Source organism: Zonotrichia leucophrys, chromosome 11 (genome assembly GCF_028769735.1).
Source record: "Zonotrichia leucophrys gambelii isolate GWCS_2022_RI chromosome 11, RI_Zleu_2.0, whole genome shotgun sequence".
Classification (NCBI taxonomy): Eukaryota; Metazoa; Chordata; class Aves; order Passeriformes; family Passerellidae; genus Zonotrichia; species Zonotrichia leucophrys.
The window spans coordinates 2,072,989-2,099,164 of NC_088181.1; the positions used below are offsets into that span (position 1 = coordinate 2,072,989).

The following is a 26,176-nucleotide window of genomic DNA, read 5'->3' on the forward strand; positions in this document are numbered from 1 at the left end:
TCCCTTCCAACCCAACCCATTCCATGATTCGATGATCCCACAACTGCTGCAGTCATTCAGGAGCTGTGCAAGGAGCTGAGCTGTTCCTGAAGCAGGAAAAGCTGTCAGGACTCTGTTCCCTGCAAAGGCCTCACCCCAGCTCAGGAGATCCCGTCCCAGCCCTGCTCTGTCCTGCCTCAGCACAGCCCTCTGGAGCCACCCTGTCTGTGTGCCAGCTTCCAAAAATCCCTGCTTTCCGTGCTCCCTGCACTCGCCAAAGCTGCCGAGTGTAATTAGTCCTTAGATCTCAATTAAGCCCTCCGCCGTGGGTCCCACCCTGTTTGTGCCGTCGCTCCTCCCTCTCTGATGCAGTCTGGCTGTTTGCCTGGCAGGGATGCTGCCACGGCTCGGCAGCTCTGGAAGCTGGGGCTCTGGGGACTGCTGGAATCTGGGTCTTGGGTACAACCACCCAGACACCAGATGGGCTGGGAGCAGCTGACGTGGCACAGGGGGTTTGTCTTCCTTCCTTCCTTCCTTCCTTCCTTCCTTCCTTCCTTCCTTCCTTCCTTCCTTCCTTCCTTCCTTCCTTCCTTCCTTCCTTCCTTCCTTCCTTCCTTCCTTCCTTCCTTCCTTCCTTCCTTCCTTCCTTCCTTCCTTCCTTCCTTCCTTCCTTCCTTCCTTCCTTCCTTCCTTCCTTCCTTCCTTCCTTCCTTCCTTCCTTCCTTCCTTCCTTCCTTCCTTCCTTCCTTCCTTCCTTCCTTCCTTCCTTCCTTCCTTCCTTCCTTCCTTCCTTCCTTCCTCCTTCCTTCCTTCCTTCCTTCCTTCCTTCCTTCCTTCCTTCCTTCCTTCCTTCCTTCCTTCCTTCCTTCCTTCCTTCCTTCCTTCCTTCCTTCCTTCCTTCCTTCCTTCCTTCCTTCCTTCCTTCCTTCCTTCCTTCCTTCCTTCCTTCCTTCCTTCCTTCCTTCCTTCCTTCCTTCTCCTTCCTTCCCTTCCTCCCTCCTCCTCCTTCCTCCCTTCCCTTCCTCTCCTTCCTTCCTTCCTTCTCTTCCAATCATATCCTTCCATTCCATCTCCCTTCCCAAATTCCCCCTTCCCCATTGCTCTGCTGTGCCAGCCCCTCCTGGTGCTGGCAGAACATAAAAATTCCAGTGCAGCCTTAAAAAATGATCCAAACCTTCAACTGACCAAGTGCAGCTGCCAGCCTGGACATAAAGCAGCAGGGCTGGATCATTTCCATGGATTTATGGCCCACCTTGATGGGCATTTTAATGGGCCTTGGGCAGATCTGCAGGAGCCAGGCTCATAAGACAGGCAAATACACTGAATTACCTCTCTCTCTGGGCTACTTCTCAGCAATATTTCTGGCCTTGGGCAAATGTGAAAAGCCCAGGACTGAGACAAATTGCTCAACTCCCCGGGATTAAGAAAGGAATCATTATTTTGGACCGTGTGGGTCGGGAGCCAATTAATATTAGTCTGTGGCTGTCTTTCCTCCTGAGCAAACCTCAGCTTGACTGAGTGCAACAGAGAGCTGAAAAATCCTGTGCTGGTCCAGGGGCAAGAGCAGGAATAACTGGGCAGGCAGCAGTGGGAAAAATCCAGTCAGGAAACCAGCAGTGCTTTTATTTGATGGATAACAAGAGGCATTCTGGTGCTGTTTTACAGATATCTAAATATCTGTGTCTGCAGGGCTGTGTTTAACCTGCTCCTTTGTGTCTTGCACTCGAATGCACCAAAAAAAGTCCTCAAGAGTCTTTCCAAAGAGTAGAAGCAGAATTCCAAATCCCAGGGGTGAATTCCCAAGGCTGCAATCCCAATGTGGTTTTTTTTGGTTCATTTCAAGTGTGCAACAAGCCTTGAAGAGGGGAAAAAAAATTGTGACTAAGGACCCAAAAGGAAAATCCAAAACAACACAAAAAAAGGAAGAGGTGGGAAGATGATGGACAGTTACTGTGGAAAATGGAATTTCAAAATTATCCTTTCCCCTGTCCACCCATAGCCCTGTGCCTGGAAAGGGAAAGGAAGGAGAAGAGGAAGCAAAACTGCGACAGGAGGGAATCAGACCATGTAAGGAAAAGAACTGAATTTAACTGGCACATGCTCTAATCCTTAGTTTATTTCTGGTTAAAAATATAGCAATCCAGTGCAGTGTAATAAGAAATCTGCTGAAAAGGTAGCAGAGAAACAGCTAAAACAGAAGCAAAGCAAAGCTGAGTCCACGAGTCCGGGCTGGATCCAACAACTCTGGACGTGAATGTCGGGGAGGGCTTTTCCCTCCTTCCCCACCCCCAAAATCTCCTGGGAGGGTCTCACCCCCCTCGGGAGCTGCCGCCCTCCTGCGCCCTTCTCCTGCTGCAGCTGCAGGGGGGGATGAGGGGCGGGTTGGGTCCCTGGCCCTGCCAAATCCCAAAGGAGCCGCGGGAGCTGCTGGTGGGGGAGCACCGAGGGCAGGGCGGGGAGCGCTGCGAGCGCCGCTGCCCCGGGCTGGAGCTGAGAGCGCGCTGTGTCATCGGCACCACGACAGCTCAGAACAGGGATACGCATCTTTAATGAGTATGCAGGTTATCCGTGGGGACAGGGAGGGGACAAAAATCAAGGCAGGCATAGTACAAAGATGGTAGAAACGAACAAATTAAGTGACATAGAAAAAAAAAAAAAAGAAAGAAAATACATCCTTAGAGGCTGCCATTGCCAATGATGTTTGGTTTGATTTTCTTTTTTTTTTTTTCTTTTTTTTTTCTTCTTTTTTTTTCTTTTTTTTTTCTTTTTTTTTTTTTAATACAGGGACATGTTGGAAGCTGGAATATACATCCTGCATTACAAAGTGCAAAATACTACATGCTCAGAGCCCAAGCATGATGTCTGAAACAGTCCACAGCAAGATGTAAGAGACAAACCCACCACCCTCTCCCTCCTCTCTGGGACATGCTCCAGGTGCTCCTCCCCAGGTGCCTTTGAGAAACAGTTGGATTTTTGCTTGGTTTTGTTTTATTGTCATCCTCAGTGGATTGGAATTGAGCCCTCTGTCCCCTGTCCCTCCCCACCCTGCTCCCTGTGCACGTTTTTTGGGATGGGCTGGATGCTCCTCACCAGCACAGCACCATCAGCCACTCCATCCGTGCTGCTGGAGGTGCCTCCAAGGGGTTTTTGGGGGGGATTTTTAGCCAGGAGAAATTGGCTGTGAATTAAAAGTAGCTCTGGGTGGTTTTCCTGCCTTGCCATGGGTGAGGAGCAGCCTGGGGAGGAGGAGTGAAGGCAGGAGGGTGCTGGGGCTGCTGCTCACACCTCGTGTTCCCTATTACCCCTGCCCCGAGGAATTCTGCAAAAAGCCAATTTTTGTTTTAAAAACAAGGGGCCTGTTCTGCCATTTTCTCATCCAGCCAGGGTTCATTCCTTCCCTGTGCTCCTTCTCTCCTCCTTCTCACGGCAGCATTCCTCCATTTCCAAAGGGTGAAAAGCCTGCTTCTGCTTTTCTCTCCCATTTATCATTTGGATTTCCCTGGGAAGCTCAGCCTGGAGCATCCCAGAACCCATCCCCACTCCACCCAAACCTTCCCCATGGTCCCCTTGTCTCATCTCCATTTTGGGGTTCATTGCTGTTGTTACAAAGACAATTTTTTTCTTTTGTGGGGGGGTGAGGGGAAGGGAAGCGAGGTTTTTTCTTTTGTTGGGATTCCTTCTCATCCTTCCCAGTGTTGGGGGGGCAGAGTGTTGATAGCATTTTGCCATGCCACACAGCATAGTGTTATACAAGCAAAGAATTTTGGCTAAAATCCAAAAAACATTACCCAGGAAAAAAGGCAAACTGTGAGTGAGACTCGATCATTTGTTGTTCTTCTGTGAAAAGACTTGGAAATTGTCAGAGGACAGTTCGAGTTACGATTCTTCCCTTTGTTTTTTTTTTGTTGTTGTTGTTTGGTTCTGGTTTTTTTGTTTTGTTTTTGTTTTTTTTTTTCCCCCATTCATACATGTAACTGTTATTTTTGCAAACAAGACAGTCTTGAATTAGATGAAAAAGTTAATAAACAAAATGGCGACTCCAATATTTAGTAAGATCACCATGACTACCAGGATGGGAGCTGAACCCTGCAAGAGAAAGAGAAGGACAGGAGTTAGATGGATCCTTGGAATTGTGCAGGGATTCCAGGAGAATCTGGGGAGTCCAGGCAGCTCTGGGGATGAGCAGATCCCAGCTGACACCTCCCAAAGTGCCCAGGAACCCTTGGAGGATTTTTGAAGCTGCCAAACAAATGCTTGGCTGAACCCCCTGATGGATCATGGATCATCCCATGCCACTCCCATAGGAACTCTGGCCTTAAAAACAGAACTAAAATTGGTTGTTTATCAGGTGGTCAATGAAAAGGAAAAAAAAAACCCCAAAAAAGCAGATTATATGGGATCTTAGAGTGGTTTGAAGTAACCAGGATATTTCCCAATAAATGTAGTTGTTTTCTAGGTATCCTGGATATCAAGCCAGCACATGGGGGTCCATGTTCAGGCAACATTTTGGGAATGCTCTAATAACCTTTCCTGAGTTTATATGGACCAAATGAAGCTCCTGGGAACCACCTGGCAGTGCCCAAGGCCAGGTTAGATGGGGCTTGGAGCAACCTGGGACAGTGGAAGGTGTCCCTGCCATGGCAGGGGTGGGATGGGATGGGCTTTAAGGTCCTTCCAACCCAAACCATGCCAGGATTCTGTGATTTCACCTGGAAAGCATTGCAGGAACCCCACTGCAGCTGCCCTGTGCACACCCCACACCAGCTGGGCTGAACATCCCAGGAAAGGTTCAATTCCTTGGGGAGCATCCATTGCTTCCCCTGGAGCACGTCCTGGACAATCCTGTGGGACCCCACCACCATCCCAGCAACATCAGGGCACTGCAGGCAGCCCTCCAACACATCCTTCTGCAGGACAGGTCAGGAAAACATCCCTGGCACCTCATCCATCCTGGCACCACCATCCATCCTGGCACCTCATCCCTGGTGCCACAGTGTGAATGTGGCTCGCACAGGGTGAGCGCTGCTGGCAGCAGGTGGGTGGTTGCTTTTTCTTGGATTTGCTGGGATCCTCAGCTATTCCTGCTGTATCCCAGGGCTGGGATGCTCCAAACGCTTTTCCCCAGGCTCCTGCCCCCTCCTGGCACTCCCCAGGTCGCTGGGATGGAGTGGGGACAGGGCTGGGCACCCCCTGGGAGCTTTCCCTGGGTGGCTCTGCGGAGCTGCTGGAAAAGGAAGGGGAAGAAGCAGCTCCCGGCTGCCCGGGGATGGTTTCTGTTCCGAGCAGCCTGATTCAGCTGCCGTTTGGGAGTGGGTGGGAGCGAGGATGCTGGAGCCTGCTGGAAAGGCATATTTGTAGCTTAGCAACAGGGTCAAAGGCAGCCAAGCCAAGGCAGGGATTGCGGAGAGCAGCCAGGTACCCATCCAGGGCTGGCTGCTCCTGGCAAACCTCTCCTTCTGTGCCACGAGAAGCTTCCAAAGGCAGCCAGCACCCCCTGCTCGCTGCTCCTTCCCTTCCCCAGCCCGGCCGTGCCAAGCCCGGCCTTGCTGGCGCTGGGAGGGATTAGCTGCATTTCAGAAGATTATTGGGTTTTAGGGTTTTTGAGCTGCTGGTAATATAATAACAGATTGCAGGCGATTATCAGTGTCATTGTTTGCCTTGGCACGGCCCTGCTGGGGCACGGAATGAGCTCCTGCCCCGGCCCCGCAGGCAGGGAGGGCTCAGCCCCATCCCTGGGCTGCCCCATGGAGGAATTCCCTGCCAAAACAGCACAGCCAATGCTGCCCCTGCTCCAGTGCCCTGTTCCCCCACTTTGGGATGCAGCTGAGGTCCAGCCTTCGGGGAGGGAGCTCAGCCTTCACTGCTCACTTCTCCCAAGAAACAGCAGCAGGACAAGAGGAATCAGCCTCCAGTTGTACCAGGGAGGTTCAGATTGGATATTTGGGAATAATTCTTCACCCAGGGCAGTGGTGGAGTCCCCCTGCCCAGAGCTGTGTGGATGTGGCACTTGGGGACATGGGGCAGTGCTGGGGGAATGGTTGGACTCAATTCCAGAGCGTTTTCCAGGTAAATGATCGTGTGGTTCTGTGATTTGCACACAGGGCATCAAAGCTGTGCTTTTAGCTGGAAAACCAGGGGGATAGAAGGAAAACATCTGCCAAGGATGGGAATCCACACCAATATCAGCTGGGCAAAAGGATCCTTCTCTATCAACAGATTGGACCTCCAAGGATTTTTAAGCTTTGCTTCCAAGCTTAAAGAACAGAAACTTAGGCTTTAACCCATGGACACACTAAAATAGGAATAAGCCATGGTTATGGCACAGGAGTAATAACAGTAATTGTAGCTGTAGAGTAATCCCTGCCCCTCTGCCTTGTTTGTTTTTATCCTGGAACTGTTGTGTAGCAACTCCGGAGTTTTTCTGGGAATACGACGGACAGCTGGTTTACAAATGCAATTGTGGCATAATTAATTTAAGCATTAGCAATCCATTATTATCTGTTATCACAGGGTACAAGCTCTGCCTCTCTGCCATGGAAACCAGAGTGCAGGTTACCTAGGAATCCCTCTGGGATCTATTAAGTGTAATTACTAAGGACTTGGATCAGCAAAAGAAAAAAAAATAAAATACATAGATATGCACCATTTTCCAGCCTCAGCACTGCAGAAAGGGCTGCAAACTTAGCAGCTCGGTGACATTTGTGCTGAATTGTCACATCATTGCCAGGAACAGGCTCTGTGAAATGGTTAAGGAGCATTTAGCAAAGGAAACATCAGGGAGCCACTTGGCTTTCTCCAGCGGATTGCAGCAGCTCCCGTGGCTCCAGGAAGGGGACCAGGAGATGCTAAAAGTGCTTGTGTGAGTGAAAGTGAGTTGGGTGGGATGGAAAAACCTGCTTCTAGGGAAAAAAAAGGCTAAAAAATGAGAGGTTATCCTCTTAGAGATCCTTTAGCCTCTTAAAGAACTGATTTGTCACCCCTGGTTCAATCCTCACCTTCCAGGTGCTCAGTGTTTGTTTAGGTATGTTTGAAGCTCTCATTTTAAGATTTTTATACTAAAAACAGCAGTCACAATTTGTTTCTAATACAGTCAAAAGCTGGTGTTTGGCTCCAAATTTTCCAAGCTAAGAGACGGAATTGGGCTCAACCCCCATAGCCAGTGATAGGAGCAGAGCCAAGAAGGTGCTCCCTGGTACATCAAAGGCCCTGGAGATGAAAAGGCTTTGAAAAGGACCCTGTCGAGTTGAACATCCCATTTCTCTCTGAAGATTATTTACCTCAGGTTGTCTGAACACGAAAGGGATTAGAGGAGGAACAGTTTGTGATTATTATTTGTCTTAAGAAGAGACAGCCCCTGCAGCAATGCTCAGCCCTGCCTCATTCCAGGGCTGTGATGGCAACAGGACTCCTCTTCCTCCTTATTCCCATGAAATTATGGATTCTGTTTGTCTGGGCACGCAGCTACCAGCCGGGATTGAGGTGAATCTGGTTGCTTGAGATGACAGGAATAAGGAAAACCCAGGGATGATTGTGTTGGGAAACCTGGGGATGGCTCCTGATGGGGAAAGAAATAAATGGGAAAACCTGAAGCTGGAAGGACACAGGGATAAATCACAGGGTTTTATCCCGGGGAGGTTCATGCCAAACAAGTCCCCAGGTTCCCAAATGGGAACACCTCCATGCACAGGGGATGTTCACACCCCAAACAGGCTGGGGTGGAGAAAACACCCAGGTTTTATTTCTAACTCATTTTACAACCTTTAGGGCTAAAGGTGCCTAAAAAAAAAGGATGGGAAATTCATCTCCACCTGGGATGAATCCCTTCAGGAATAACCTGGCAGCTCTGGCAAGGGTGTTGCCCTGTTCTTCTAAAGTTCTAAGCCTTCTGATGTTTACATTTTTGTAATGGAGTTTCTCACGCACTCTTCATGTAAATAATGATTGTTCTGCATTCCTTTCTAGAGGAAGAGAGAATTGATGAACTGTTGGTTTGACCAGTGTGATTGGAGAGGTAGCAATTTCATCCTCCAATCCATGGTCACTTTTGGAATTCTATAAATATCGAAGTCGGGAAATAAACGTGGTTTTTTGTTTTTTTTTTTTTTTTTTTTTTTTTTTTTGCCTTGGACATCTCAGCGTGTGAGTATCGTTCATTTCGTGTGGTATTGCAAGAGCACGGGGAGATCCAGCGGGGAGGTGCCGCTGCCGGGCTCCATCCCCGCTGCCGTGCCGGGGGAGGCTGTGCCGAGCCCCGTGCCCGCAGCCCCGGCAGCTCCCTGCAGATTGGCTGCGTGCTCCTGCCTTTCCCCGGCGACAGCGAAACCTGCCTGCAATATCTGCTGGCAAATCCGCCCCTCAGCCGCTCGCTGCCGGAGGAGGGAGGGAGTGAGGGAGGAAGGGAGGGAGAGGCTGCCGGGATCCCTCCCCGCCACCCCCGCAGGGGCACGGAGGGCTCTCGGAGATCCCTCAGCCGGGAGATGCCTTTAGAGCCTCTGCTGCGGTTCTTTCCCCGGGAATTTTTGCATTTGGGCTGGGATTTGCTCTGTGTGATGCTGCGGGGAACAGCCAGGACTGGCTTTGGGCTGCTGCCCTCACGTCTTTGGGGTGCGATAGGACAGGGCACCGTGAAGGGCCGAGCCTCGGGCCCCTCACACCCCGGTGCTGAAGGACCGAGCCTCGAGCCCCCTCTCACACCCCGGTGCTGAAGGACCGGGCTTCGAGCCCCCTCACGCCCCCAGTAATGAAGGACCGAGCCTCGAACTCCCTCATGGCCCCCGTGCTAAAGGACCAGACCTGGAGCCTCCTCACGCCCCCGGTGCTGAAGGGCCGAACCTCGAGCCCCCTCACACCCCGGTGCTGAAGGGCCGAACCTCGAGCCCCCTCACACCCTCACACCCCGGTGCTGAAGGGCTGAACCTCGAGCCCCCTCACACTCCGGTGTGAAGGGCCGAACCTCGAGCCCCCTCACACCCTCACACCCCGGTGCTGAAGGGCCGAACCTCGAGCCCCCTCACACCCCGGTGCTGAAGGGCCGGGCCTCGAGCCCCCTCACACCCTCACACCCCGGTGCTGAAGGGCCGGGCCTCGAGCCCCCTCACACCCTCACACCCCGGTGCTGAAGGGCCGGGCCTCGAGCCCCCTCACGCCGCCGGTGCCCTCAGGCAGAGCAGGGCGGTCCCTGAAGGCTCTGCTGAGCGGGGACAGGGGGTGATGGATCAGGCGGTGCCTGAGCCCGGCCCTTCCCGCTGAGCTGCTCCGTGCCCAAAGCGCTTCTCCTCCCTTCCAGAAGCGGCAGATGTACAGCACCTGCAGGGAAGGAGATCTGCTCCCTTCTCCTCCTCCCCAGCCCTGACACGGGCTGTGGTTTGTGGATAAAACGCTCGCTGGCGTTTCAGAAAAATCCTTTCCCTTCCCAGTCTCTCGACAATTCCTTTTTTCATTTCCCATTTTACTTCTCTTCAAAGGCTTCTGTGAAGCACCCAGGCCCAGGCTTTGTGCCTCATGGGCCTTTAAGGCTGGGAGGGATGGGGACATTCCCGTAAATCCCTTAATCCCACAACACCGGCACTAGTCCTGGCACATTGGCTCCCGTTTTCCTCTGCCCCAATGCTGACAATTGCTCTGAGTTTGTCCTCTGGGTGCTGGGGTCAGTGCCCACAGAGGCACACAGAGAGATCAGGTGGCCTTAAATGTCATTTTAAACCATTTGTGTGGCTCAGTGACCCCAAAACCCCAAATCCCCTGAGAGCCAACACCAAGCAGTGCTGAATTTCATCTACGTTACTGAGCCGTGGCCTCAAGAAATGACCTTTATGAGAGGATTTTTCAATTCCTGGTGTGCAGCCCCAACAAAGCGGGGTGGTTCTGGGAGTTTCTTTTAAAGGACTGGGGAAAAGTGGCAAAGTTCCTACAGCTCCTATAGACTCTTCTGTGGAGTCTGCATCCCTGCCTGTGCAGCTTTGGAAAAGCTTGGATTCAAGGCCCTGTGGCTCCCAGCTTGTTTTTCAGACGGGAATGAGGAGCAGTCATTATTTTGGGGAGTGTATTTGTGAGACCTGCACGCCCAGCCTGTTCCAGCACTGGCAGAGGTGTGCTGCCTCTGGAAGCTGGAGCTGCCACTCCAGCACAGAGCCAAGCCCTGGGCTCATGAATGGCTTGTGCAGAGCTGGTTTAGGGCAGATTATTTTTAAAATAAGCTAAGCCATGAGGGTGACCTCGCTTCTGCTCAGGGATACCTCAGGTAGGGCAAAAATAGCCGTGCTCAGCTCTGAGCATCCCTCCTGCTCATGACAGCTCCTTTCTCTGGGAGCCCAGCTGGAGAGAGCTGGGAGCTGCCCTTGGAGCCCCTCCTTTTGAGGGAGCTGGCACTGCTGGCACCCAGGGGAGAGGCTGGAGCAGTGTGGGCCCTCACACACCTGCCCACAGCCCTGCCAGGCCCCAGGGAAGGAGGATTTCAGGCCAGTGTAGGGAATTGGGCTTTTGCGGGGGACTGGGGAGCCTTGATTTGCTGTGGGGGTATGTGGAGCTGGAGCAGGATTCAGGGAGGATTTGCAGGATGGAGTGTGTGTGTCTGTGTTGTGTGGGGATGGATGTGGGGTCTGTGGGATGAATCCTTCCCCCTCAGCCTTCCCTCCTCCTCCTCCTCAGGGATTCACCACTCCCTGAAGTCTGAAATTCTTCTGATGGCAGGTGAGGTCACAGATTTGGGCAGGAGGTTGGAGCACAGATCCTGCACCTCCCATTCCTCCCCTACACCTTCCCCTGCTCCTGTCCAGCCACCCCCTCTCTGCCAGGCCACTGGAACAAAACCCTGCTAGCACCGTGCAATTCCTGCTAGAACAAATTGTTGCTGGCATTGTGGGTTATTTAAATCCACATATTATCTCTTCCTCTGTATTACATTAGCTTCCTCCCAAACCTTCGCCATCTGTTCCACCCTCGGTTATGAATGTGAGAAAACTGAACATGCTGCTCCGCAGCTCCAGCACTTCCAAAGTAGGATGTGCATCCTAATGGCTTTTCCATGCACTTCTCCACGCAGGCTGGGCCCTTCCTGAGTGGCCAGGACTCGCTGGGAATGGCCAGGAATGTCTTGGGGGCTGTTTGCCTCCAGCCATGTGGAGAGAGGTTTATTGTGACAGCTCAGAGGCGGGAGCACATCTGATGGGCTGGGTGGGGATACAGCCCAGGGCTGCTTGTGCCACTGATCTCCCCAAAACCACGTGGCTCTCAGCGAGGAGAAACAGTGGTTTCATCCCTCCTGGGGGCCCTGTGTCTCCCAGGTTGTGTTGTCAGAGGTGCTGGAACATCTGCGCATCCCACAGCCTCGCCAGGCTGTGTCTGTGCAATTACTGCTGCTGCTCTTCCCCTCTGGGAGCCTGTCAGGCTCCTAATGCTGCCTGTCATGTCTCCAGTGCTTCCCAGGCAGGCAAGGACAGCCTGCATGGCTCTGCTTTTCCAGGGCTGCAGGATGAGTCCTGTGGAGCCCCTGTGCTCAGCTCGCCCTCGGTGCTGGGTGGGAGATGCTGAGCCCAGGGATGGGGAGACAGAGAGCTCCAGGGCAGCTGGGGGGGGTTTATCAGCAGATCCTTCCTTCCTGCATCCCAGGCTGTTCTGGGGGGATTTATCCACAGCTCCATCAGGAAAGCTGGGGCAGATCCATCCTTCCTGCATCCCAGGCTGTTCTGGGGGGATTTATCCACAGCTCCAGCAGGGAAGCTGGGGCAGATCCATCCTTTCTGCATCCCAGGCTGTTCTGGGGGGATTTATCCACAGCTCCATCAGGAAAGCTGGGGCAGATCCATCCTTCCTGCATCCCAGGCTGTTCTCAGGGGGATTTATCACAGCTCCATCAGGAAAGCTGGGGCAGATCCATCCTTCCTGCATCCCAGGCTGTTCTCAGGGGGATTTATCCACAGCTCTATCAGGAAAGCTGGGGCAGATCCATCCTTCCTGCATCCCAGGCTGTTCTGGGGGGGATTTATTACAGCTCCATCAGGGAAGCTGGGGCAGATCCATCCTTCCTGCATCCCAGGCTGTTCTGGGGGGATTTATCCAAAGCTCCAGCAGGGAAGGTGGGGCAGATCCATCCTTTCTGCACCCAGGCTGTTCCTCGGATTATCCACTCGCTCCATGCAGGTAAGCTGGGGCAGACCCATCTCGCACCCAGCTTCTCAGGGGGATTTATCACAGCTCCATCAGGAAAGCTGGGGCAGATCCATCCTTTCTGCACCCCAGACTGCTCCCTCCTCTCTCTGCACCTCGGCTCTGCTGGCAGGTGCTGGAGGAGCAGGGACACTGCAGCCATGGCAAATGTCACCACACCTCACACACCTCGATGCCTCTCGCCTGAATTTTCAGCCTGACTGACAAATTCATTTCAGTTTCGTGATCAGGCACCGTCCTGTGCTCCCCTGACAGGGAGATTTAGCTCCTTCCTGCTGAAATGTCACCTCCTGAGCGTGACAGGTTTTCCATTTCTCCTGGGTAGGTCTGGGGCATCCTCATGGGACACCTCCAACCCTGCCCTGTGTTTGGCACTGACTCAATAAGGGACATTTTGGGGCACTGGTGGCTTCCCCAGTGCTCCCAGCAGACCCCATCACCTCTTCTGTCAATGCCAACCAATGGGAACAACAAGTGAGGGAACTTCTAATGGGAAATCCAGGAATCCTCAGAAAACAAGACTGCAAAAAACCTAAACCCCACCCAGCTCAGCCTTCTCCTGAGGACGTTCAGCTCTGTCCAGGTCCTGTCTGAGCTGTGATGTCCAACCTCAGACCTCCCCTCCCCAGGCAGTTCATTACAGCCCTCACCTCATTAGCCATGGTTAATGGCTCACCCTCCTTGACTTTAAGCCCATTAATTCTGTTCGTGGAGAACAGATCATTCCCTTCCACTCTGCAGCAGCTTTTAAGATCACTCTGTCTTCTCTGCTGAACACCTTCCCAGCAGCCATTTCATGCCCAAAGCGTCCTTATCTCCCCCAAAATGAGGAGCCCAGCGTGGGGTGTCTCACAGGGAGATGTGCTGGAGCAGCAGGGAGCTCTGTGGCCATAACCATAACCCAAGGAAGCATCACCAATGCCTTGCCTGCTCCTGCAGCTTTCCCACCAAATTCCCAGCAATAATGGATTTTATTGCTGGCCCAGGGGCTGGGCTGCAAAACTCCATCCTCCAGGGAATGCTCCCAGCACAGTCCGCAGGGAACTCGCCACACCAACGTCCAGCAGAGTGGGAGAAGGGAGGAGAGGGGATTCAAGGCACAAAACCACGATAATTCACATTTTCCTAATTTCCCTCCCATCCTGCTCCACTCAGCCCCGCAACAGCCCCAGGTTTTCAGGCCAGAATTGCACACTCAGTGCCCTCACTCACCGTACTGGATTTGAGCGCATCCCCACTGTCCTCTTCAGATTCTAGTGCAACAGGTAAAGATTTCTGTGGCGGGGAGAAGGTTAAGTCCCACCTCAGTAGCCGAGGTTCAGCTTTGTCCCCGAATCTCAGGTTTTCCAGTTTCTGCACCGTGGGCTCGGCAGAGGAAGCTGGCCTGAAATTCTCTTTGTTCTGGGACTTAGACCTCAGTCTCTGAACCCCGAAGCCCCGCTCTTCCCCGCGGTGCTCGTCAGCCACGCTCCTGCAGCCTCCCCCTTTGCTGTAGTGTCTTTTTTGGGTGTGAATCTCTTGCATATAAGAATCCATCCTCATGAGGGGCTTCATCTCCATCTCGTAATTGCTCATCTTCTCCTCGTCCAGCTCAAGCAGCTTGGAGCTCCCTGAGCTGTGGTTGTGGGACCTGTGGTGGGAAGTCCATGAAACCGTGGCTGGGGAATCTGTCCACCTCTCTCTCGGCTTGTGGTTGGAGGCCGAATGTTTGTGTCCCCCGCTCCGACCTCTGTAGTCTTCGGGGCCAGCGTTGGAGCCCAGCTGCCCGCTGCGCATCGTCCCGCTCCTCCCGGCGCGGCTCCCGCCCACCTTCTCTTCGCTCCAGCTGTTGGGGCGCAGGTAATCCCCGCCGCGCCCCTCCAGCAACATCTGGATCTCGCCGCCCCTCTCTTCGTCCACCGAGACCTGCCTGGAGAAGTGGGCGCTCTTGTTCCTGCAGGAGGGGCCGAGGGGCGGCGTGGAGCAGGGGCTGGCGGGGAAGCTCTGCAGCGGGCTGTCCTCGGGGGTCAGGTCGGACGGGGTGGTCCCTTTGCGGTACAGCTCGGGGCTCTCTTGCTGCAGGGGCGTCCCGGTGGAGAGGACCTCGATGTCATCGCTCGAGTTCTGCCGCTTCGGCCGCTGGCATTCGAGCCCTTCGGGGGCAGTCGTGGAGAGGAGAGAAGGGAGAGGGGAAGGAAACAGGATTATTTCTGGTGCGTGCATGCCCCGAGGGTTTTTCGTGGCACGGAAAGGGGAGCAGAGGGTTGGGTGGTGGGGAGCACTGGGATGGGATTGGGACAGCAGTGTCACAACTGCTGGCAGCACTGGTGTGACACCAAAGCTGCCCCGAGCCTTGCCTTGCAGCACCATGACCAGCATGGGAATGGTTTTCCAACCCCAGAGGTGTGGAGAAGCCACCAAGAGGTTCTGATGGTTTTTTGGGATCCATCTGACCACATTTCCTATCAGTTCCCTGTCTGGAAGCTTGGGAAGGGAAACCTGTGATGTGGCTGGTGGCACACCCTGTGCTCTGTGTTTGTGTGTGCTGGGTGACACTGGGACCACCCTGGGTGTGTCCTGGGTGACACTGGGATAACCCTGGGTGTGCTGGGTGTCACCAAGATCACCCTGGGTGCCACTGGGATCACCTCACACCAACCTCACCCCCTTCCTGCATGGGAACCACCTCAGTTTTCAGCTGCCAGGTGCAGGAGGGAAACAGCCACATCTGGGCAGGTGTGCAAGAAAAACCCCACAAACCTCACATCCAAGGGCTTTCCTGCCCCACACAGCCCAGCAGGACATGGAGATTTCCCTGCTCAGCCCCAGGATGGGATGCATGGACAGGGCTGGTTGCTCAGGGCCACCTGAGGCCAGCACCCCCCATCCTCCTCATCCCACTGGAGGCTCCTCATTCCTTCAGCTCAGAGACTTCCCAGGCAGGGTCACCCTGGGATGGGCACCTCAGGAGGAGCTGAATGTCTTCTGCTGCTGGAGGAACGCGGAACAAAAACCTCCAATGTGTTCATCACTGATGAAACACCAAACGATTTCAAGTGAGCCAATAGTGGTTAATTCTCCTTTTCCCCTCTCCAGTCGTTCCCAGCTAAAGCCATGCTAAATTAGGTGAATAATTTGATAAATATATTAAGTGCCTAATGCCCCTGAAATGCATCTAATTGTGATTGCTATGGTGAGACAAGAAACGAGTCTTGAAAAGGGAGAGCTCAATTTTCCTGCCATCATTTAAAAATGAACGCTCAGCAGCGCCTGCTCAGGTCTCTCCACATCTGCTGAGCAATTTTCTCTCTTGGATCTTTTTGGGGAGCTGCTGGGATGTGCCTTCACCCCTGCCAGGGTTGGGATACACACGGGGAATGCTGGAGTCCCCATCAGAGCACTGCCAGGGAGGGAAATAGTGAAAAAACTGCTTGGAAATCTACCCAAGCAATTTATGGGAAATGGTCTCCTAATGACTCGAGTTTTTGGGATGATACTCACATAGTCCAGCCTTCATTTTTCCCCTGTTTGTATGTGGGAGACTGAATCTCCTGGAGTTTATCCAGGACCCCTGAAAAATCCTAGTATTGGTGGGAAATTGCTGAGAAGGAGAAAGGTGGAGTTCACCCCTCTGTTTTCCTGCAGAATATCTGTCTCTGGGATAAAGGACAAGATTTTTTGGGGCTGTTTTCCAGTCATTCATGTCCTATCCACCTTCCAAGATCCCAAATGGGAAACTGAGGCACAGAGGGAATAAAGGATTTCATGTGAGAAAGCTGGAAAGCCACCTGTGGGAATGGGCTCACCCAAGGTTTTGGGCTTTATCTTCTCCAGTTCAGGGATTTTGCTGGAATTCCAGGGATTTGCAAGCTTCCCACCATCTCCAAGGCCTCCAGAGCTGATGTCCAGCCCCATAACCAGCCCCAGCCTGGCTACACCCACTGCTGCTGTTCCCAGAGCCCCAGAGAGGGGACAAGAAACCTCAGAGATGCTCCCCACAGCCACACCAGGGAGATGGCATCAAATTCCCCTCATCCCAAATCTTCTACAGGGGGCTCTGCCTTCCCTGGGTTAATCCCTGAGGTCAGGGGCTCTGGGAGGAGCAGGACTGGGGGTGCTGGGGCACAGCTGGGGCACAGCTGGGGCACAGCTGGGGCCCTGCTGCCCCCCAGCCCCGCAGCCCGCAGGGATGGAGGCGTTTCCTTGCGCAGGAACTCCGCGGATGCACCGGGGCCCTTTCGGCACCCGAGGATGTGCAACAATTATCCGGAGCTAAAATTAGCCCCGGGGCACGTGATGTTCCTGGAAGAAGGGTTGTGAGAGCGAAGGAGGATGCAGAGCACCGAATGTGGATTTCCAGAGGGATGGAGGCAGCCGAGCCCGGCCTCCGAGGCTTCAAAGGCAGAGCTGAGGAGCCACGTTTGGGATTTGGGAGCCTCTGGCTCTGTGTGCTGCTGTCTCTGAGCGGGAGGACTCGGTTCTGCAGCACCACCCAAGCCTGGGTGATCCTGCTGTGTGCAGGAATTGGGGTTTTGGGCACCTGGAGATGCCCATGGCTGATGGGCATGGGAACCATGGGTGAGAGGGCAGGATATGAAACAGGGATAGTTTTGTTTTTACCTTCCAGGAGCTGCAGCTGCCCAGAGGTGCCCAGGGCTGATGCTGAGGTGGGCACAGACCCCTCTGTGGTGTCCCACAGCACCCACAAACCCCTCTGAGGGGGCACCCAGCACCCCTGGCACTCGCTGTGCCAGGTGGGTGGTACCCACACCCACCTCCCTGCCAGGAACACATCCAGCACCCAGCATCCCGTGGAAAGGGAGCACAGCCAGCACCCAGGGGGTGGGTGGCACTCAGCACCCACCACAGCACGCCGTGGGCAGCACTGGGGACCTGCAGCACCCTGCAAGGCAGCACAGCCAGCACCCAGGGTTCTGAACGAGGAGGGCACATCCAGAACCAACCATTCTGAATATGGGGGGCACATCCAGCATCCAAAATCCTGTACAAGGGTGACAAATCCAGCACTCACAATCCCATGAAAGGGAGACAAATCCAGCACCCCCAATTCTGAATATGGGGGGCACATCCAGCATCCAAAATCCTGTACAAGGGTGACAAATCCAGCACCCACAATCCCCTGAAAGGGAGACAAATCCAGCACCCACAATTCTGAATATGGGGGGGCACATCCAGCTCCAAAAATCTTGTACAAGGGAGACAAATCCAACACTCACAATTCTGAATAACTGGGGCACATCCAGCACCCACAATCCTGTGTCAGGGAGACAGATCCAGAACCCACAATCCTGTTTAAGGGGAGCACATCCAGCACCCATGATCCTGTGACAGGAGGGCACATCCAGCACCCACAATTTTGAATATGAGGGGCACATCCAGCACCCATAATCCTGTGGAAAGAGGGCACATCCAGCACCCATAATTCTGAATAATGAGGGCACATCCAGCACTCAAAATTTTGAATAATGGGGGCACATCCAGCACCCATAATCCTGCGGCAGGGGGCACATCGAGCACTCAAAATTTTGAATAATGGGGGCACATCCAGCACCCATAATCCTGTGGCAGGGGACACATCCAGCACTCAAAATTTTGAATAATGGGGGCACATCCAGCACCCATAATCCTGCGGCAGGGGGCACATCGAGCACTCAAAATTTTGAATAATGGGGGCACACCCAGCACCCACGATCCTGAGCACGGTGGGCACGCAGAGCCCCTGCAATGCCCGCAGGATGGTGGCAGCTCCCACCCGGCTGTCCCCAGCCCGAGGTGGCGGCTCTGTGGTGACACAGCCTCTCACACCCATCACCTGCCCGAGCGGCTCCGCGGGCGCTGCCAGCCCTCCCGGCACATCTGGGATGCTGCGTTTGGTTTTTAATGCGCTCTGAGTGGAACCGCCTTCCTTCCCTGCCCTCGCCTCCCGTGGCTCACACAACCCCCCAGACAGAGCTCCAACCACACAAACCCCAGCACGAGCGAAGCGCCACGGCCCCGTCCAGGAGCTAGTAAAAAATGTATTACCTAAAAATATCTTTCCAAGAGGTGAGTTAAACCAGCAAAGTCTCCTGGCAGGAGGAAATGGAGATGAGGAACATCTCAGGGCTGGAGAAGCCCCTGGGAGCACGCAGAGAAAGCTCAGATCTGCCGAGCTCCGATGGGGCTGGGCAGGAGCAGGGATGGGCGGGCTTGGAGCGGGCTGAGCCTCCTCCCGCAGCCGGGAGATGCGGGGGATGCAGGGGATGCTCGGACCGGGCCTGCCTGGGGATGTGCCCGGGCTCAGGCTGCTGCAGCCCCAAAGCTGAGCCATGGGATGTCCCCGGCCGCCCCCGCAGCTCGGTGAGGCGAGCACCGGGCCGGGCTGGGCCAGCAGAGCCCATGGTCCCTTGTCCCCGAGCTCGGGGCAGCCCTGAGTCACCGCAGCAGCCCCTGGAGCGATTAAAGCGAGTGAGTAATCCTCGCTGAGCTGGGAGGGGGAGAACAACGACAGCCGCCTCCCGAGGAGGGCTCGGGGCCGGGAAATTTCTCTATAAACCCAGCCACACTTTAATTATGATGTTAATTATTGCTGGGGGGACTTGGAGCGTCCCCACTCTCAGTCGGCTGCAGACCCCGGCCCGACCCCGGTTCGGCTTTGGCTCCATCCTCCCCGAGCCTTTGGTGAGCAAAAATATGAATAAATCAACAAGGAATGGTGAAAATGATGGAAGGAAGAAAGAAGGAGAGAGAGGAAAGGAAGGAAGAAGGAAGGAAAGGAGGAGGAAGGAAGGAGAAGGAAGGAAGGAAGGAAGGAAGAGGAAGGAAGGAAGGAAGAAAGGAAGGAAGGAAGGAAGGAAGGAAGGAAGGAAGGAAGGAAGGAAGGAAGGAAAGGAGAAGGAAGGAAGGAAGGAAGGAAGGAAAGGGAGGAAGGAAGGAAGGAGGGAGGAAGGAAGGAAGGAAGGAAGGAAGGAAGGAAGGAAGGGAAGGAAGGAAGGAAGAAGGAAGGAAGGAAGGAAGGAAGGAAGGAAGGAAGGAAGGAAGGAAGGAAGAGAAGGAAGGAAGGGAAGGAAGGAAGGAAGGAAGGAAGGAAGGAAGGAAGGGAAGGAAGAAGGAAGGAAGGAAGAAGGAAAGGAAGGAAGGAAGGAAGGAAGGAAGGAAGGAAGGAAGGAAGGAAGGAAGGAGAAGGAAGGAAGGAAGGAAGGAAGGAAGGAAGGAAGGAAGGAAGGAAGGAAGGAAGGAAGGAAGGAAGGAAGGAAGGAAGGAAGGAAAGAAGGAAGGAAGGAAGGAAGGAAGGAAGGAAGGAAGGAAAGGAAGGTCAAATATGGATTTTGCCAGTGACTTGCACGGCCAAGGGAAGGGTCAGGTCCCACTGGGTCCAACCTTTCCAAAGCAATCAGGAACTGCACCAGCCATGGGTGGAAAGCCAGTGGTGACCTCTGGGATCATCTGTTTTGCATCCAGAGCCCTTGTTGGACTCTTTCATTGCAGCTACCAAGGGCTTTGAACTAAAGACTTGGGGAGAAAGAGGAAGCACTGGGAAAACAGTAGAGAACAAGGTGGAACTGCTGGATATTGACAGCTCTGCCCTAAATCTCCCCAGACCTGGTGTTCCATAGAGCTTTTCCCCTCCAGGAGCTCTGGTGGGGATGGGGAGCTGCGGGCACAGGCTGAGCCTCCAGCCAGGGCAGTCTGGGGGCTTTGGGGGTGTTCAGGGCTGCGAGGGCAGGGCCTGGCAGGGACTGACCGTTCTCCCTGTGCTGGAAGGAAGGTGAGAACTCTTTGGCAGTGATCCTGGCGATCCGCGCTTCCTCCTGCGCTTTCTGCGCCGCCGTCACGGCCGCCTCCGCCTTGGCCCTGGAGTGAGAGGTCCTGCAAGGCAACAGAGACACCAGCACCCCGTTAGGCAGCTCCTCCCTGCCCCGGGAAACCCCACATTTCCCCCACAGGCTCCTCCAAAACCCTTTGGCTGTGAGGGAGGAGCTGCCAGCAGAGCTTGGGGCTGGCTGGGGAATGGGGGATTTTCCAACACCTTCACGAGCTGCTCCTCAGCCTGGAAATCACCCAGGAAATTCAGATTTGTTCCCCCAGGGTCCCTCCATCCCATTTCCCACCCCGTCCCAGCAGCCTCTCCGTGCATCTCCCACGAGCCTCCAGGGTTGAATTTAAAGCTGGTTTGGTTGTTTTTTTAACCAAACCCGTTTTTTTGGGGATGAAATAAAAAAAAAAAAAAAAAAAGAACATTTCCACGCCCACCCCCACGTTTTGCGTAAAATGCTGGATGTAAATAAATACTGGGAGCAGAGGTAGGAGCGGGGGGTTCGGCTCTGGAGCCGCCTCCACCATCCCTTCACACATTTGGATCAGGGCACTTTTTCCCTCTGGATCAACAACTGTCCCCTGCACTCGCTGATGATTCCCCAGAGGCTTTTTTTGGCTGGCATTTCATCCCATCACTCAGGATTTACAGCTTCTCTGAGAGCATCCTCCGGAGGTTGCTTTTCCCCCTTTTCCCCTTATCCGAGCTATCCAGGCACTTTCAAAAATTCCTGCTCCCACCCCGGTGCAGTCAGGGTTATAAATAACTCCACTGATTTCTTTTCCCTCCAAAATCAGGCCCTCCATCTCCTTTAATCATTTTTTTTTCTGCCTCTCTCTGAATTCCCTCTAATTTCTCGACATCTGCGTGGAGAGGGAGTGCCATTTCTGACAGGCTCCTAAAAATGGAAAACAGGGCCAGGAATGTGCCTGCTTTGGTAGGAAGGGCTGGGGAACAGGGTGTGAGTGTGGCTGTGCTGTCACCTGTGTTTGCTCCTGACACTTCTCAGCTCTCTTTGCTCTAATAAATGCTTTATTCCCAGCCATTGGCTGCTTTGGAGTAGCCCTGGAAGTGAATCCGAGCTGTTTTCCAGAGTTATTGGAGATGGTGGAGTGGCTGTGGTGGTGCTGCTGCAGGTCTGAGGGTACTCTGTGATTAATGCACCCAAAAATTGGGTTTAAATGGGTTTTACCCAGTGCTCTCCCTGCCCAGCACTCAGGTGGGGTCAGAGGAGGGGACAAAGCTGTCACAGCCCATTCCCTGGCAGGTATCCCAGCCCTGCTCTTTTAGGAGGAGCAGGGATGCCCCAAGGAGGAGCTGCAGCAAACTGCTGGGAGGGGAGGTCCAGGCTGCTCCTGTTTTTCATGGAATCATGGAATGGTTTGGGTTGGAAAATACTTTTAAATCCATCTTATTCCAATCCCTGCAGGGACAGCTACCACTAGTCCAGGTTATTCCAGCCTGGCCTTGGGCACTGCCAGGGATCCAGAGGCAGCTACAGCTTCTCTGGGCACCTGTGCCAGGACCTCCCCACCCTCACAGATATTGGGAATTTCTTCCCAATATCCCATCTAAATCCACCCTTTTTCAGCTTCAAGCCATTGCCCATTGTCCTGTCCCTCCATGCCCTGTCACAGTCCCTCTCCAGGTCTGTTTCCAGCCACATTTTTGTCACCAATGTGCTCTGTGAGAAACACTGGGACATCAAACCTGTGCATTAAACCATCAGAGCCACCAGGAGGTTAAAATTCAGATTCTGCCTCTCTGAGCTCTTTAAACCTCTGGCATCTCCCAGGGGAGCTTCTCAGGGATGTGGATTTGAAGCTCCTCCATCCATTTATCCCCTGGCCTGGAGCTGCCCGGGCTGGGGCTGTCCCTGCCTCTCTGCAGAACTTTCCCAGGTCCCTGCTGGCCCAGCTGAGGATTAACAGTGTCTGTGAGAGCCTGGCCCGTGCTCAGCAGCCAGGATTACACTCTGCTCCTCCCTGGAGAGGCGCCTGGAGCCGCTCAGCCCTCTCTGCCTGCCAGGAAAAGGGGCTGGAGCAGCAGCTCTGCCCTTCCAGGGGTCACACAGGGGTGATGGCAGAGCAGGAGGAGCCCACAGGAGCCACCATGCCAGGCTGGGCTTCTGGGATGGCCCAGGCTCTGCTCCTCCCTGTGGCACTCAGCATCCCCTTATGGAATCATGGCATCATTGATTCCATGGAGAATGAGCTCCAGGATCACCAAATCCAGCCTGTGACTGATCCATCCCCACCTTGTCCCCAGCCCAGAGCACTGAGTGCCACCTCCAGGAATTCCTGGGACACCCCCAGGCATGGGCACTGCAACCCTCCCTGGGCACTTCCAGTGCCTGGTCACTCCTTCCAGGATGAAATTCCTGCTGAAATCCAACCTAAATAGATTAAAATCGCCATCCCTGGGGGGGTGGATGTATTTCCATCCCTGGAAAATTCACTCCAAAGACTTTTGGATCTGCTCATCCCCATGGACTCCCAGGATGAGCCCAGAAATTGCAGGGAATTTAAAAAATGAAAACTTGGAGATTTGGCTCAGAAAAGGTTAAAAATCAATCACATCAATGAAGGGATGATCCAAATACACTCGGGGAGAGACGGAATGCACTGGATTCCCCGGAGCACAGGGACACACTGGATTCCCTGGAGCACAGGGACACACTGGATTCCCTGGAGCAGATAGGACACACTGGATTCCCTGGAGCAAAGGGAACACACTGGATTCCCTGGAGCAAAGGGAACACACTGGATTCCCCAGAGTGCTGCTGATTAATTGTTTGTAAAGCTCCCTGAGACGCTGGCAGGAGTGAAAAGCAGAATTATGGAGATCCATACGTTGCATAATAAAATCCATAAGTATTCCCAAATAAATGCCAGTAATCCAGTTAGTGCTCGCATGACTTTGTCACATCCTAAATTTACCAGCTGTCTCCTTTCTCCACGCCTGCTGCTCGTGGCGTGTGCTAAATCTTAATTCCCACTTAATTGCCTGGAGTTTATTTCCCTGGAAAAGTGGGGTTTTTTCCTCCCTGACACATGGACAGGGCCTGATCTCATCCCTCTGCTCCTCCTTCCCTAAGTGCTGCCATAAATTTTTTCCGGGATGGAGACACCAAACTGGAGAGCACGGTGAAAATAAGGCTGGGGCTTTCCCCATAAAACAGAATTATGGGATGGTTTGGGTTGGAAGGGACCTTAAAGATCATCCTGTTCCTGTGGGCTCATGAGGGGATGGAGGGAAGAGTGATGCAAGAGGAGCTGTTTAATTCCTCCCACCTCTGAGCATCCCCAGCCTCCTCCTCCAGCTGGGATGAATCCAGGAGCCTGGGATAGGGGAAGGTGTCCCTGATCATGGCAGGGGGGAATGGGATGGGCTTTAAACTCCTTCCAACCAAACCATTCCATGGTTCCAGGATTTTAGTGCGCTCCACCATCCAAGCTGAGCTGGGGGAGGGTGTTCAGGCCAAGACTGGGATTGGGAAGAGCCAGAGGAGGGGAAGAGCAGGATGGTTTGTGGCTTTTGAGCCCCCATTTTGGGTCTGAAGGCACAGAGTCCCTGCTGGGGCTGGCCTGGAATATTTTATTTATTATTTTTTTGCCAAGCTGACTCACTCTTCTCGGAGGATGAGCGGGCAAGTGGTCAAGCTGGCAAGGGGAGCTGGCAGGAGGCAGGGAAAAATCCCAACCAACCAGATTCCCAAAAATCTTTGCAGATCTCCTGTGATTTGGCCAGAGCTGAGAGGGGAAGGGATAATACCTGGGCCTGCTTCCTAATGCCAAGTTTATCAGCTCCAGCTAATCTATAAGAAGCTGGAATCAACTGATTTGCAAGGAAGAACTTGGCTTTTTAGGAATTCCAGCAGCGACTCTGGGCTGGCTTGGAGTGAGCAAGGAGTGGATGCAAGGGTTCTGCTGCAAAGCCACTGCTGGGGGGTGGTTTAGCCAAAAAGGGGTGAACTCCCAGCAAAATCCTCAGGGATTCAGGAAGGAAGGAAGCAAAATTCAAACCAGGTGAGGCTTGAGAGGTGTTTTGGTTCCAGGAATGCTTTGGCAGGAGAACAAGTGGGACAAAGTGCTTTAAAATTAGGCTGGAAATTAGAACGGGTTTGCAGAAGACCAGAAATGTTTCAGAGCTGGGAATGTTGACACCTGGAATTGCCAGGATGGCACCAGGAGCCACGAGAAACCTGGATCACTGGTTATTCCTTCCCCATTTGCTGTTTGAATCCATCCAGGGGAGGGATTTGCCCCCTTTATTCCTATTTTTCCAGTGTTTTTGTACAGAAAATACATTCCAATAAAAACCAGGCAGCAGACACTGAGCAAACTCATGCTTGGGGTAAAAGGGAGCTCTGTGCTGAACACAGAGAGAAATCCACATTATTGGGAATGTTAAAAAGCATCCTATGGGTAAGATTTCTGGGAAAGAAAGTCTTTTTCCCAAAAATCATGGGAATTGGCCGCTCTGGCTGCTTTTTTCCAAGCAAACTTCTTGCTTCCCTGACCCCAAAGCCTGGCTGAGGGAAGGATGGAATTCCTGCTTTACTGCTGGGATCCTGTGCAGGGATGGGGATGCTCAGCCCTCCTCCACCCCACATCCAGAGCTCTCCCATTACCCCAACTCCAACAGGAGCACCACGAGGCTGCAACAAGTCCCAAACCCTTCCCACCTCATGAAAGGACCCCGTGGTCCCTATTTTCATGGAAAACCTGGAAATTGGCACATTTCCCACAGGCTTCTCTGGGAGTGGTGAGGATGGAGTTAAGCTGGCAGTGAGCTCATCCCTAATGAACAGCCTCAAGTTTTCCTAAGGGGCCAGGTTGGCTCCATCTGATCCACTTTGTCTCCAGGTCAATACTTCATCAGGCAGCTTTGGGGCTGGTTTTTTTTTTCTCTTTAAATGCATCTTTATCTTCCTATAGGAGGGAATGTTTTCTCTCCCTCCATTACAGAGCTTCATGTATTTTTCAAAGGGCAAAATTCAATTAAAACACACGCCAGCTGCAAGGAAATACTTCAGGAAAAATTCAGAGAGAGCATTTGCAGGGCGTTTGAGACTCTCTCATCCAACCCCCGGGGTCAGGAAAGCCTTGGGATGCACCTTGTCCTGGGGAGGGATGGCTGGATAAAGGAGAAAAAAGAGATTTTCTGGAAAACCCAGGCTGGCGTGAGGCTGGGCAGGGATGGCTGGACGAGGTGAGGAAAAGGAGATTTTCAGTGCAGCCTCCCCAGCGGGGATCCCTGGGCTGTGTGGGCTCCACGGGGGTTGTTTTCCAGTCCCTGTGGCACAGCAGGACCCAGCCCTGATTGCATCCAGCGAGGAACACAAAGCACCGATCCCCGGGGATGATGCCAGCCCCGAGCCCTGGGGACGCTGCTGCGGCTCTGCCAGCATTTGGGATCGCTCGGGATTGGGGCAGGACAGGCGATCCCAGCTCCCAAACCCTGCAACAGCTCCGGGCAGCCAGGAGGGGAGGCTTGGCTGGGCTCCGTGCTCTCCTAGATGGGACAAATTGGGACTGAATTATTAATAACCACTGCAGACTGTCTGGTTTCCACCTCTGCGGGAGCCTCTCTGATTTAGGGCACAGCTGCAGTGCCCATCCTGCCTCCCTTTGCCATGCCAGGGGCAGCGCATCCCGCATCCATCCCCTGAGGGCCGGAGCCAGGCCCTGTCTAGACACGGCCCTGAGGGAGCGGGGGGACGGCAGCAATTAACAACCTGCTTGTTATTTTCCCTATCTGCCGTTTATTACCCCGATCAAAACCCGCTCCTAATTCCAGCCTGGCTCTTGCCACAGCTCTGGCGGCTTCCCTGTTATTGCAGCAGGCTCTCCGGGATTTGTGATGTGAGATTTGTGATTTGTGCAGGCAGCAGCACCGCGCTGCTCCTCAGGGGGGGCGATATTAGCCACACCAATTAGCTGGCTGTGGAGAAATTCCCATTTACCTGCTCAGCGCAGGCATTCTTCCCAGCCTGCTCCCTCCGTCTGCTTTCCCCTCTGTTTCCCCCTCTCCCTCCCTCCCCTCACCATGGCTGGAATTCTTAATTAAGGGGAAAAAAGCTGCTTAATGTGACCTCTGACATGACGTAATGCAGCCCCGAACGTCTGCTCGGGCTCTTTGCAGCCAGACACGGAGCAGGTGCTGTGCATAGCAAAGAGAGAGGCAGCCTTGGCAGCTCCAGATGGAGATTTGGGGATGGGAGCATGGATGGAT

General features: G+C 53.6%; 1 protein-coding gene across 1 annotated transcript in view; it reads right to left on the reverse strand.

Moving 5' to 3' along the window:
• Positions 1-2,509: 2,509 nt before the first annotated feature.
• JPH3 (junctophilin 3) overlaps positions 2,510-26,176 on the reverse strand; it is a 47,503-nt gene continuing 23,836 nt past the window's right edge. The window contains exons 3-5 of the mRNA XM_064722951.1: positions 19,868-19,992; positions 13,357-14,276; positions 2,510-4,065 (exon numbers count right to left, since the gene is read on the reverse strand). Of these exons, the coding sequence (XP_064579021.1) occupies positions 3,985-4,065; positions 13,357-14,276; positions 19,868-19,992 (1,126 nt within the window). The 3' untranslated portion in view covers positions 2,510-3,984. The remainder of the gene's footprint in view (positions 4,066-13,356; positions 14,277-19,867; positions 19,993-26,176) is intronic.